General features: G+C 39.1%; 1 protein-coding gene across 7 annotated transcripts in view; it reads left to right on the forward strand.

Annotated features, from left to right (window-relative positions):
- The window catches only part of LAMA2 (laminin subunit alpha 2), a 693,967-nt gene that overhangs the window by 459,623 nt on the left and 220,047 nt on the right, over positions 1 to 14,297 (forward strand). For all 7 annotated transcript variants that reach the window (XM_043457137.1, XM_043457138.1, XM_043457134.1 and 4 more), the window contains 6 exons: positions 4,767 to 4,903; positions 10,101 to 10,337; positions 11,580 to 11,723; positions 12,455 to 12,634; positions 12,743 to 12,931; positions 13,015 to 13,148. In XM_043457137.1, coding sequence (XP_043313072.1) covers positions 4,767 to 4,903; positions 10,101 to 10,337; positions 11,580 to 11,723; positions 12,455 to 12,634; positions 12,743 to 12,931; positions 13,015 to 13,148 — 1,021 coding nt within the window. The remainder of the gene's footprint in view (positions 1 to 4,766; positions 4,904 to 10,100; positions 10,338 to 11,579; positions 11,724 to 12,454; positions 12,635 to 12,742; positions 12,932 to 13,014; positions 13,149 to 14,297) is intronic.

A 14,297-nucleotide genomic window follows, 5' to 3' on the forward strand; every position in this document is an offset into this window, starting at 1 on the left:
ATAAATTAAGCCATTATAAGTTACTCTGAATATTATTATTGTAGATCTTCTCAGAATCTATGTATAATCTCTAAGAAAATATCTGTATTTACTAAAAAGTGTATAAGGCTGCATTTTAAAATATACTCTATTCTTTATAAATACAACTATCACTAGCATTTTTACTTAATTGAAGAAAAAGTGCTACAAATTCAAATATATCCACTGCCAGAAATTATAAATATCAAAAACATTATTTTAAAATGATGAAATGGTGATAACATTTTAGAAATGCAAACTTAGTTGCATTCTAAGCCAGAGAAGCAGAACAGAAAAAATTTTTTAAAAAGCATGAAACAGGCAGGGTAGCATTATGTTTGAAAACATGACTCTCACCAAAGAGCCTGGATTTGTTTAGTGGCTCTCCCACTTTAGAGATGTGGGTTCAATCCCTGGGTCAGGAAGATCCCCTGGAGGAGGCCACGGCAACCCACTCCAGTATTCTTGCAAGGAGAATCCCATGGACAGAAGAGTCTGATGGGCTATGGTCCATAGGGTCTCAAAGAGTCAGATATGACTGAGGCAACTTACCACTACACACCACCAACAATTAGTTATATGACCTTGACTGAGTGACCTCACCTCACTGTACCCTGCAAACTTCATCTATTAAATTAGGAAACTAATAGCATCTGCCTCACTTGGGTTTTATAAGAATTAACTGAGTTAATGGCCATCTACTACTGCAGGCAAGAATCCCTTAGAAGAAATGGAGTAGCCCTCAGAGTTAACAAAAGGGTCTGAAATGCAGCACATGGGTGCAATCTCAAACATGACAGAATGATCTCTGTCCATTTCCAAGGCAAACCATTCAGTATCACAGTAATCCAAGTCTATGCCCCAACCAGTAGTGCTGAAGAAGCTGAAGCTAAACAGTTCTATGAAGACCTACAAGACCTCCTAGAACTAACACCCAAAATAGATGTCCTTTTCATTATAGGGGACTGGAATGCAAAAGTATGAAGTCAAGAGATACCTGGAGTAACAGGCAAATTTGGCCTTGGAATACAAAATGAAGCAGGTCAAAGGTTAACGGAGTTTTGCCCAGAGAACTCATTGGTCATAGCAAACACCCTCTTCCAACAACACAAGAGAAGACTCTACACATGGACTTTACCTGATGGTCAATACTGAAATCAGATAGATCATATACTTTGCAGCTGAAAATGGGGAAGCTCTATATGGTTAGTAAAAACAAGATGGGGAGCTGACTGTGGCTCAGGTCATGAACACCTTATTGCCAAATTCAGACTTAAACTGAAGGAAGTAGGGAAAACCACTAGACCATTCAGGTATGACTAAAATCAAATCCCTTACAATTACACGAAAGAAGTGACAAATAGATTCAAGGAATTAGATGTGATAGAGTGGCTGAAGAACTATGGATGGAGGTTCGTGACATTGTACATGAGGCAGTGATCAAGACCATCCCCAAGAAAAATAAATGCAAAAAAGCAAAATGCTTATCTGAGGAGGCCTTACAAATAGCTGAGAAAAGAAGAGAAGCTAAAGGCATAGGAGAAAAGGAAAGATATACCCATTTGAATGCAAAGTTCCAAAGAATAGCAAGAATAGATAAGAAAGTCTTCCTCAGTGAGCAAAGCAAAGAAATAGAGGAAAATAATAGAATGGGAAAGACTAGAGATCTCTTCAAGAAAATTAGAGATACCAAGGGACATTTCATGCAAAGATGGGCACAATAAAGGATAGAAATGGTATGGACCTAACAGAAACAGAAGATATTAAGAAGAGGTGGCAAGAATATACAGAAAAACAATACAAAAAAGATCTTCATGACTGAGATAACCATAATGGTGTGATCACTCACCTAGAGCTAGACATCCTGGAATGTGTAGTCAAGTGGGCCTTATGAAGCATCACTACGAACAAAACTAGTGGAAGTGACGGAATTCCAGTGGAGCTATTTCACATCCTAAAAGATGATGCTGTGAAAATGCTGCACTCAGCATGTCAGCAAATTTGGAAAACTCAGCAGTGGCCACAGGACTGGAAAAGGTCAGTTTTCCTTCCAACCCCAAGGAAAGGCAATGCCAAGGAATGCTCAAACTATTACACAATTGCACTCGTCTCACACGCTAGCAAACTAATGCCTAAAATTGTCCAAGTAAGGCTTCAATAGTGTGTGAATCGTGAACTTCCAGATGTTCAAGCTGGATTTAGAAAAGGCAGAGGAACCAGAGATCAAATTGCCAACTTCCATTGGATCATCAAAAAAGCAAGAGAGTTTCAGAAAAACATCTACCTCTGCTTTATGACTACATCAAAGCCTTTGACTGTGTTGATCACAACAAATTGTGGAAAATTCTTAAAGAGATGGGAATACCAGACCATCTGATCTGCTTCCTAAGAAGTCTATATGCAGGTCAGGGAGCAACAGTTAGAACTGAACATGAAACAACAGACTGGTTCCAAATTGGACAAGGAGTATGTCAAAGCTGTATATTGTCACCCTGCTTATCTAACTTTTATACAGTGTATATCATGTGAAATGCTGGACTGGATGAAGCACAAGCTGGAATCAAGCTTGCCAGGAGAAATATCAATAACCTCAGATATGCAGATGACACCACACTTACGGCAGAAAGCGAAAAAGAACTAAAGAGCCTCTTGATGAAAATGAAAAAGGAGAGTGAAAGCTTGGCTTAAAACTCAACATTCAGAAAACTAAGATCCTAGCATCTGGTCTCATCACTTCATGGCAAATAGATGGGGAGAGAATGGAAAGAGACAGACTTTATTTTGGGGGCTCCAAAGTCCTGCAAATGGTGACTGCAGCCATGAAATTTAAGATGCTTGCTCTTTGGAAGATAAGCTATGTCCAACCTAGAGAGTGTATTGAAAAGCAGAGACATTACATTGCCAACAAGGTCTATCTAGTCAAAGCTATGGATTTTTCAGTAGTCATGTATGGATGTGAGAGTCGGACTATAAATAAAGAATGCAGATTGCCAGAGAACTGATGCTTTTGAACTGTGGTGTTGGAGAAGACTCTTGAGAGTCTCTTGGATTGTAAGGAGATCCAACCAGTCCATCCTAAAGGAGATCAGTCCTGAGTATTCATTGGAAGGACTGATGTTGAAGCTGAAACTCCAGTACTTTGGCCACCTGATGGAAAGAACTGATTCATTGGAAAAGACCCTGATGCTGGGGAAGATTGAAGGCGGGAGGAGAGGGGACAACAGAGGATGAGATGGTTGGATGGCATCCCTGACTCGATGGACATGAGTCTGAGTAAGCTTTGGGAGTTGGTGATGGGCAAGAAAGCTTGGCTTGCTGCAGTCCATGGGGTCACAAAGAGTCAAACGTGACTGAGCAACTGAACTGAACTGAATGGCCATAAAGTATCATTTTAAATATACCAGTGTATATACATGTCCATCTCAAACTCCCTAACTGAATGGTTAATTTCTATTTGCAAGTAATGATTCAAACTGTCCCAATTGTTTAGCACATAAATTTAAGCATATTGTGAAAAATTTTTTCTTAGTAAGTGGTGCATATAAAGTAAATCCATTGGCTCAAAATCAGTAACAACAACAATAATAATAAAAACAATGGTTAACGTTTATGTCAAGTGTTGTGCTAAACATTTTTCACAGCTAGGGTAAATCCTGTGAGCAATGATAAGTGTGATCCCTTGAGAAGTGAACTTAAATATCCTAAATGTATTTTAAAAGAATTTAATCATCATGTAACTAACTAAAAGATTTCTTATAACATTAGTCTTCTATTTGAATCTGAGCATTTGATGGCATTTTTCTTTCTTTCGCTTCTCTGATTTGAAGTGGTGCAGTAAAAATTACTCAGCAACTGGGTCAACTATAGCTAATAAATGGCATGCCTTCCTTGTCTTGGATGGCTTTTGAAGATCTTCTCAAATCTTTTTGTTTTTCTTCAGATCTTAGTTTTGCATTCTTTGAGAATGTGTAATGGACAAGGATGTTTGCCCTCTTCACAGGAAGGAAATATTAATCTATAGATTATGGAAAAATTAGTTATGAACTTGGTGCTGGTTTAATCACTAAGTTGTATGCGACTCTTGTGACTCCATGGACTCCTCTGTCCATGGAATTCTCCAGGCCAAAATACTGGAGTGGGTTGCCATTTCCTTCTCCAGGGAATCTTCCTGACTCAGGAATTGAACCCTGATTTCCTGCATTGCAGGCAGATTCTTTACCAACTGAGCTATGAGGGAAGCCCATAGTTATGTTTAGTTATGAACTTAAATATTAAAAAATTTAACCTTGATAGTATTTAGATATAAGGGAATACAGTTAACAGGAAATCTGATACATCAGTTCTTTTTATCCTTAATCAAAAAGCTAAAAATGTGTGACATTTTTAGACTATTAATGAAACTCAGTATATATTTACTGAACGACCACTCTGATGTATACGGTGCTCATGTGCATGTGTGCTCAGTCGTTCAGTCATGTCTGACTCCTTGCGACCCTGTAGACCATGGCCCAGGCTTCTCTGCCCATGGGATTCTCCAGGCCAAAGTACTGGAGTGGGTTGCCGTGCCCGCCTCCTGGGGAATTATACTGTACTATGATATGAAAAATGAACGAGGTGAGTTGTCATTTTCAAGGATCTTTAACTATAGCATGGAAAATAAAACAGCATAAATCACAGAGAAACCCACAAACGTAAAACTCAACACTTTATATCTTTTTTTTTTTTTTTTAATCCTTTCACGTGTGAAGCTTGTGACTGTTCCCATCTGGGTAATAACTGTGACCCAAAGACTGGTCGGTGCATTTGCCCACCCAATACCATTGGAGAGAAATGTTCTAAATGTGCACCTCATAGCTGGGACCACAGCATCACCACTGGGTGTAAGGTGAGTGAATTGCTTTATTTCATCTCATAATGTCATTTAAGGATTTCTATTTTGGTAGAACTCTGTAGGTGGGCATTTCAAGAGTCAATATTACAAAACGATACAGATCCATTGCTATAGCATCATTGCAGGAATCGATCACTATCTTACATTTTACTTGTAGGAAAGATGATTAAAGTAAGTACACATTTATACAGCTTCATCCAGGATACTTTCCAAAAAGGAGAACAAAGAACAAAGAAAAAATTCTAAAATAAAACTAGAAACATCTCTAACTTCATACCTACACACAATGAAATGTTAATGTATCTCCAAAGTACAAGGAAATTAAGAATGAATTTTTTAAAAATCCACAAGAGTTTCCCCAAAATTTTACCTGGATATCAGTTTTCAGGAGCTAGTTGAGAGGATTCTGAAGTCATTTAAACAACCTTTCCTTACAAAATTCCCCATTTTTTTCCATGAGTGAACCATAGTAAGTGATATGACCAGACTCACGTTTAGAGACATCTATACAGCTTCAGGCTAGAAGGTTGCTTATAAGGCTGTTGCGAAAGTGTTGGTGAGCATTGATAGAAGCTTGTGTGTGTGTGCTAAGTCATTTCAGTCGTGTCCTACTCTTTGCGACCCCATGAACTGTAGCCTGCGAGGCCCCTCTGTCCATGGGGTTCTCCAGGCAAGAACATTGGAGTGGGTAGCCATGCCCTCCTCCAGGATATCTTCCCAACCCAGGGATCGAACCTGTGTAGACTGTGGCTTCTGCATTGCAGGCGGATTCTTTACCACTGAGCTACCAGGGAAGCCCCGTAGCAGCTTGGCCTCAATTATCCACTAGTGTTTAGCGGGCAGGTTAAGTTACAACTCTTATGACTGAATAAGATATGGCTGAATTCATTTATTTAAGGAATGAGAAAGCAAAGGCTTAGGGATGACTGCCAGGTTTTGCTTTGCAACAGATGATGGATGAATGCAGACCAAGTAAGGTTTTTTCAATAACTTTATTTATTTATGTTCTTTCAGCTATTTTTGGCTGTGCTGGGTCTTCGTTGCTGTGGGCGGGCTTTCTCTAGCTGCAGCAAGTGAGGGCTGCTCACTCATTGCGGAATGCGGGTTTCTCATTGCAGTGGCTTCTCCTGTGGAACATGGGCTCTAGGGTGTTACAGGCTTCAGCAGTCGCTGTGCCTGAGCTAAGTCATTGCCAATCGAAGGTTCTAGAATCCAGGCTCAGCAGTTGTGGTGCACAGGCTTAGTCATTCCACGGCGTGTGGGATCTCCCTGGACCAGGGAATCTGACCTGCGTCCCATGCATTGCAAAGCGGACTCAACCACGGGACTACCAGCGAAGACCCTAGGCCAAGTTTTTAAAAATATTTGTATGTTTTGTATCTTTACATTTAGTGATCATTGAGTAAATACTATGTTGACTGAAGTTGAAATTTTTTAATTACTTTGAACCACTGTTGCAAATCTAAATTTCTGAATAGCTAGACACTTCATCATTATGAACAATTACAAACAACTTCTAGAGCCCTCACAATTATTTATGAGGATGTATTCTACTATTTAAAATCTTGTATGACTATAATCTCAATGAATAGTGATTTTTGAGATTTATAGCTTTCCTTTCTTTGTGTCATGGATAATTTCTCTGTGCTGAGGTGTGAGCACACACATCATTTGAGCCTTTATTGAAGTAGAATATAAAGCCTGCCATCTTTCACTAGCAGGGGAACAGTGCGTAAATCCTCTATTGCTAAACAAACATTACAGCTAATTATGATTTAAGTTTCATGTTGGCTATAGTGTCATCTAAACATATGGTTAATGGTCTCATTTATTCTCTACTATAACTTCCTGAATAAACTTCCCAATTTGAAAAGGTCCCAGTTTTTTTACTAGTTTTTAAGAATTAATGCTTTCATTTTATATAATAAATTGAGAAATAGATACTTCATATTTTAAAGTCTAAAGAAAGTTATTTTAGTTAATAAAGTCTAATACATTTATTTTAGTTAAATATATCATAAGACAATTTTAAAATTTATTGTGTGATTATAGTTTCCATAACATATCATAGATTTATATTTCTGATTATGACCAATTTTGTTTAAATAAGTAAGGAAAAATTACTTAAGTGGATAAGTCAATCATCCTTATTTTGAATTCTCATTCTACATCTGATGTTCTATCAGAACAAGTTACTTGGCGGGATGACAGTGCTTTGTTCTATGCTTTTGAAACTATGGCGATGTTTGTAGTGTAATAAATAATCACTTTTAGTCCTTTGAGTTTAAAATAACTTTTAGCAGCATTCCATACTGCAGGTCTTTTTACTGGAGAACAGTGAAGACAGAAAAATACTGAATCATAAGGATACCAGAAATAAGGCCAGGTGATATTTTAACATCAGAATCTGAGAAGATATTTTACCAAACATTTGGACAGGAAAGAGATAATAGATGGGACGCTGGTGATTGTACATCACATCCTGGAAAGAGGAGTCCCATAACTCAGCTGTTGGCAGGAGCAGAAGCACGCCTTGCTTTAGTAGCGGTGGATGTAAGAATTGAGCTGAGCAATGAAAGTGTGAGAAATGGCAAGTGAGATCCAGCCAGACTTGGATCTGGAAATCTGGCGAGTCACTATGTGTATGAGTCTTCCATAGAGCTGTAGTTCTGAGGAGGAAGATTAATAGGAAAGTCCCAAAAAGAGTCAGGTCATAGACTTAAGTACAAACCCTGATGGAGGTAAACTCAGACACAGAGAGAGGTGATACCCTCTAGGGAGACAGAAACCACACCAGGGAAACTTAAACAGGGAAAGAAAGAAAGAAAGTGAAATCGTTCAGTCGTGTCCAACTCTTTGCGACCCCATGGACCGTAGCTTACCAGGCTCCTCCATCCATGGGATTTCCCAGGCAAGGGTACTGGAGTGGGTTGCCATTTCCTTCTCCAGGGGATCTTCCCAACCCAGGGATTGAATCCAAGTCTCCTGCATTACATGCAGACGCTTTACCATCTGAGCCACCAGGGAAGTCCAATATAAACAGGGACAGTAGAATATAAAGAATTGTTAACTGGTAAAAGTTAGTTACAAAAAGGATAAAAAAAAGGGATATAAAAGATCCTGAAGTGGTAGGTACAAAAGAGTAGCTACTACTTCCAGGGTGAAGGGAAAGTGAAAGTGTTAGTCACTCAGTTGTGTCCTACTCTTTGTGACCCCTTGGACCCGCCAGGATCCTCTGTCCGTGGGATTCTCCAGGCAGGAATACTGGAGTGAGTAGCCATTCCCTTCAGGGGAATCTTCCTGACCCGAGGAGCAAACCCGAGTCTCCTGCATTGCAAGCAGGTGGTTTACCTGAGCTGTCAGGGAAGCCCCAAGAGTAAGGGGGTGGACCGGAAAGGCAGCAAGGTCTTCCCCTGTTCCCCACTCCCAACAATACTCGGGTTCAGACATCTCTGGAGAGAGTGTGGCAACCACAGGGATACGCAGCCTGCTGGTGGTACAATGACAGCAACAGCAACAAAGATAATAAATAACTTCCCGGAGTTTATGGGCAAGTGCTGGCCTGTAGACACTGCCCATCGTCACTGGAGGACGCAGACTTGCTGGGGCTACTGAGAAGCAGCCTGTCATGGTCAGAGCTTAAGTGCAGACCTAAACAGCGGGCAGAGAGTGGCCTGATGGCTCAGCTTGGAATCCTTGTGGACCTCTGGGATCCCATGCTAAATAAGTCAATAATAGTGATGACGATAGTAACGAACAGCCACAACCCAGAAGAGAAATGTCTTTCTATCACCATGGCCTTCTTTGGGTCTCTCCTGGACCCTCTAATGACTAATTTTAACATTCTGCTACTGGCCAGGGGGAAATGTCCATAGGGGTCTAACTATAATGTCATAAAACAAGGCAAAGAGGAGTGAGTTTAGAGCTCAGAGACAGCAGAGAGATCCTTGGCACAGCTCATCTCTGAAAATGATGTATTCCAAGATCTTAAATAACATTTTAGTAATTCACTTAAATTTTCATTTAAATTCAAGGAGCTTTGAGCTCTAAATCAGAAGCAGAAAGCCTTAGGGAATAGAAGACAAGACACGTGGATGAGCAGCAAATTGAAAATTGCTGCTGAGATGAAACCAAAAAATTATTGAAAAAAAAAAAGAAAAAAAATTATTGAAAAGAAGCTAAAAATGCAATACCGTAATTAAAATAAGCATTGATGGTATGTACATACAGCAGAGTTTTCACTGTGTAGGAGAGCAAGGGCAAAGTGGAGAACAAATTTGAGAGGCAGAGAGGGAGGTGACTGCAGAAGACATTAGTACATTATAGATTTGACAGGTAGACAGAAACTATGTACTTTCAGAATTACAGGTGATCCTGAAGAAGAAAATTGATAAATTAGAACAGGAGTAAAAATCAATAACAAAGTTGAAGAAATAGTACTGAATTAAAAAACAATTGTATTCTCAAACTGAAAGAGCTCACCAAGTTCCAGTAAATTAATTTTTTAAAAGACTCAAACTTGTATAAATTCTAGCAAGATATCATATTACTTAAATTAAGAGAAGATCCTATGTATATCTAGGAAGAAGAAAAAAAGGTTACCAGCAAGACACCTCAAATCGGGCTTGTCTGCAAAACTTAACTCTAAAAAAAAATCCTAGTATCATTTTTCCTCTAAATTCTCCCTGGCTTCCCCACATCTGGTTTGGTACTTTTTATATACTTTCATAGGATTTTGCACTTCGCCTATTATATCATGTTTATTCCATTGTGTTATATTTATATATTCTCTCCCTTGACGAAACTGTAATATATGTCTCTAAACAATAAATGCTGTAAAAATGAAATGATAAGGTAAAATGGCTTTGTCAGAAGTTTACTGTGAAACAAGAGGTGTTTGAAGAAAATCTATACCTAACTTCTCCTCACCACAAAGAGAGAAAATGCAGTTTCTTTCTTATTCAATAGCTTTATGGTTTCTGGACACTCATATATTTTAGTAAGTGCAGGAAGCAATTTTAGCATTATGTTCACCAATGTTTCCCAAGCGACTCAACTAGAGCAGTACAAAGCATATAACAGACACATGATTAATATGTACTTAATGGAAGCATAGAAGCATTAGAATTAAAATTTAAAGATATTGCCTGTGAAATGGTGTTAATTGTTGCTGTTTTTATCTCCTCTATAGGCTTGTAACTGCAGCTCAGTAGGCTCCTTGGATTTCCAGTGCAATATAAACACGGGCCAATGCAAGTGTCATCCAAAATTCTCTGGTGCAAAATGTACAGAGTGCACTCGAGGTCACTGGAACTACCCTCACTGCAGTCCCTGTGACTGCTTCCTGCCAGGGACTGATGACTCAACCTGCGATTTAGAGACTAAAAGATGCTCCTGCATCGATCAGACTGGGCAGTGCACTTGTAAGGTATGTGCTGCTGAAATTCAGGAAGGAAAAAGAAAACAAACACCTTACTCAGTTCTATTTGCATTGCTGTTTTAACTTCAGTTATTTATTCCTGCATCATTTAGCCAAAAAGAAAGACATGTGAAAATTCATTGCCAGACACAGAGACTTTTCCTGACATACAGATAAGCACTGCTTTTTAAGAACTTATTTTCAACCAGAACCAAATTTTTTTCCCCTAGCTCAAATGAATGATATATTTTCGAAAGTAAAGTTTAGTTTCTCTTTATATATTCACTTTTCTTAAACAAAAATAATCTGGAAGAGAAAAGAAGTCAGTTCTCTTAAGCATCACTAGAGAAAACCACAGCTAAATGATAAAGTTTATTTTTTAAAAAAGTTACTCTTCAAATTAATCCGCAATCACTGTACACTGAAAAATATATTTACTGATGTGGAAGTTCAGTAAAATTTCATCAAGTATAAACACTGACATTACAAACAGTGACTATATGCAAATTTCAGCCCTCATTAATATTGTTGAGTGATGTAGAAAAACATTTGATTAAAAATGATAAGAAGGATTTTTTCCCCCTAAGATATTTCTGGAAAATCAATCCCAGGATAAATGCAGTAAAGACTAGATCAGAAGTATTAGTATATTTTCAAGAAAAGTCTATGCAAAGAGGGTCCGAGGAAACAGGAAGGTGAAATCTGGAGAGGTTGTGGAGTCTTGAGAATTTAGGAAAATGAAAGCTTCTGCCATTAAAAGTCCTTGACAAAACAAAAAGTATGATGGTGCATTATTACATGTTATGGTTATATATTACATTTAATACATGCTATATGTGTGTATATTCAGTATTCCAGAATAACTATATGAATCTATATTTTAACATCTTTCTTGCTTTTCACAACTTTGCATCACATCACTGTCTAGGAATCAGTGAAATTTCATTTCACTTTCAAAATTCTAATGACTCTTTCATAATTCTCACCTGGAATAGTAGGAAATGTGCTGCTTAAATTTAAAAGAAAATAATATACAATATTCTTAATAACATATGTAGTTATAAATAAAATGTTTTCTAGACCAATGACATGCTAACAGAGATGACCTACTCTGCTATTTGAGATGTGAGTCTAATATACAGTGTTCTTTTATTTATTTATTTTTGTTTCATTTTCTTTAAACATTCTCCTGAGTTTAGTTCTCTCCCAACTTCCCCATACGGACTCTGAAGAAGTCTCCTCTTTCTTCAGGTGAATGTGGAAGGGATCCGCTGTGACAGGTGCCGGCCTGGCACGTTCGGGCTTGAGGCCAAGAACCCACTTGGCTGCAGCAGCTGCTATTGCTTTGGCGCCACTACCCAGTGCTCTGAAGCCAAAGGGCTGATCCGTGCGTGGGTGAGTGAGGCCCTGCTGGGCCCTGTAATGGTGTAACGTTGGCTCCTGCTGGCGTCTTTTAGCCAGGCACCAAGGGGCAGGAGGAAACGGCAAAGTATTTGAGCAGCCTTTCCCCGAGCACGTTTAGAGCTGGTAGCGGGGCTGTGTGCCATTAGATGATGGGAGTAGATGTCTTTTTTATTCTTTCTTTAAAAGTATTCATTTGCTGTGGATAAGGAAATAGATGCCAAGTGAGCAAGGAAAACATTACAAGGGAAATGTTATGTCTGGGGATGGGAAGAGGCTGCCTTCTGCAGAGCGAGAGCATTATAGCAAGAAAGTAGATGTGTGCTCATGTAGTAATGAAAATCTGAACTGGTCGCTCATTTATTCCAACCAGCCTTAGAGAATAGTCGCTCTTTAGGGTGGAAAAATGTTCATTTTTAACCTTAATTTTCCTTTAACCCTTCCTACTTTCCAACTCTACTTTTTGTTAGTGTGAAAGACCAGTTTCACTGATGTTGTAGATTTCACTAGGCAAACAAGTCCAAAGGGTTTATCGCCTCTCCTGTCTTCATTGCCCGTGAGTTATGTTTCTCATGAGAACACTTCATCATAAGGCGGCCGGGCCGCAGATAGACACGCAGTCCTTTTACAGCCTGAGCTACCAGGGAAGTCTCTACGCAGTCCTTTTAGAGAAGACCTCCAAAGACTTACACTCAGCCCCCTGCTGTGTTCTGATTCCCACACAGGTGACGCTGAAGCCTGAGCAGACCATCCTGCCGCTGGTGGACGAGGCCCTCCAGCACACGACTACAAAAGGCATCATTTTTCAACATCCGGAGATCGTTGCACACATGGACCTGGTGAGACAAGAGCTCCATTTGGAACCTTTTTATTGGAAACTTCCAGAACAATTTGAAGGAAAGAAGGTAAGGACAAGAATGTTGAAGTCACATGAGAGCAAAATAAAACATGCTTTTAGAATAATGCTATTCGGAGATTTGTCTAACTCATCATTTCTCATTTTATTTCGTCAGTTGATGGCCTATGGCGGTAAACTCAAGTACACCATCTATTTCGAGGCTAGGGAAGAAACAGGTTTCTCTACATACAACCCGCAAGTTATCATTCGAGGTGGAACTCCTGCTCATGCAAGGATTATCATCAGGCATGTGGCTGCTCCTCTGATTGGCCAGTTGACAAGGCATGAAATTGAAATGACAGAGGTAAGGTGGTTAGGTGTTGGGTGCCATGTTGCCAAAGGATTTGCACTGAGTTTCTTCACAGTGGTTTCTTTTCTTGTTAACAGAAAGAATGGAAGTATTATGGTGATGATCCTCGAATCAGCAGAACTGTGACCCGTGAAGACTTCTTGGATGTACTATATGATATCCATTATATTCTTATCAAGGCTACATATGGAAATATCATGAGACAAAGCAGGTAAACTATAATAGATATCCAAGTTAGTTTCTTCTTCTCAAGTCTATAAGAAAGAACAGTGAGATATGAGACAAGAAAGATTTAGAAGTTGGGTTGCTAGTGTGATGACAGAAGATTAGTCAAGAATGACATCCAGGTCACCTGGTGTGAGTTATCACCGCCATTACGCCAACAAAAGAAACAGAACCAGAAGCAAGATTAAGGGGGCAAATATTGAACTGATCCTCAACATGGTGAATTTCAGATGCTAAGCAGAAATTCAGGAGACGATGTCCTGCAGGGTAGAGAGAGTTTGCTGCTGGGCTATAAATACGTTGTGAGATTGCTGAGAAAGTGTCCTCCTTCAACCCTCAGGGGAGCTGGGCAGGGCCAAGTTGGTCCTGTCTCTTCCAACCATATGCATTTGCACCCGCTCACTCCAGTGTATCACACGATATAGCCATCTTCCCTCTGCCTTATGATGTGAAAGATTGGGGATCACATTGAATAAGAAAGTACACAGAAAAAGAGCAAAAATGACTGTCATGAAAGCCAAAGGATGAGAGTACTGTAAACGTGTGGGTATGGTTTTTTAATGACCCAGAGAGGACAATTAAAATGAGGCTCTTTGAAAGTTAGAATCACCAGTAACAATTACCATGCCAGTTTTAGTGAAGTTCTAGGGCAGAAAGAGCCTCAAAGTTTTGAGGAATGAATGGGACACAATGAATCTAATATTATGAGTGTAGACTATTGTTTTCTGTGAATAAAGTTGTAAAAGAGAAAAAAGAGGTCATGTCAAAGGTCAAGGGATGATTGTTTAATCTGAGAGACAAGTAAGCATGTTTATATACCATGGACCAGGGAGGGGGAAGAATTAGCAGCAAGATATACATAAAAATGATAGAATAACGAGAAAATAAATAATGGAGAAGTGGTGATACTTCAACATCTTGAGTACACATGTTTACTTGAGGTCATGTGCCTCAAGTATAACAAAAACTTTATCTAATGAGATACAGTGAGGAACTATACAGATGTAGCTAAATGTTTACCATGGAGGCAGAAAGTTGAGTTTTTACAGATAGTCTGTTTCTCTGGCATGTTAGTGTCTCTATTATATATGTAAGAATATGTCAATAGATATTTAAAAATAATCTTATGTAACAA

Source organism: Cervus canadensis, chromosome 33 (genome assembly GCF_019320065.1).
Source record: "Cervus canadensis isolate Bull #8, Minnesota chromosome 33, ASM1932006v1, whole genome shotgun sequence".
In the NCBI taxonomy this organism is placed as follows: Eukaryota; Metazoa; Chordata; class Mammalia; order Artiodactyla; family Cervidae; genus Cervus; species Cervus canadensis.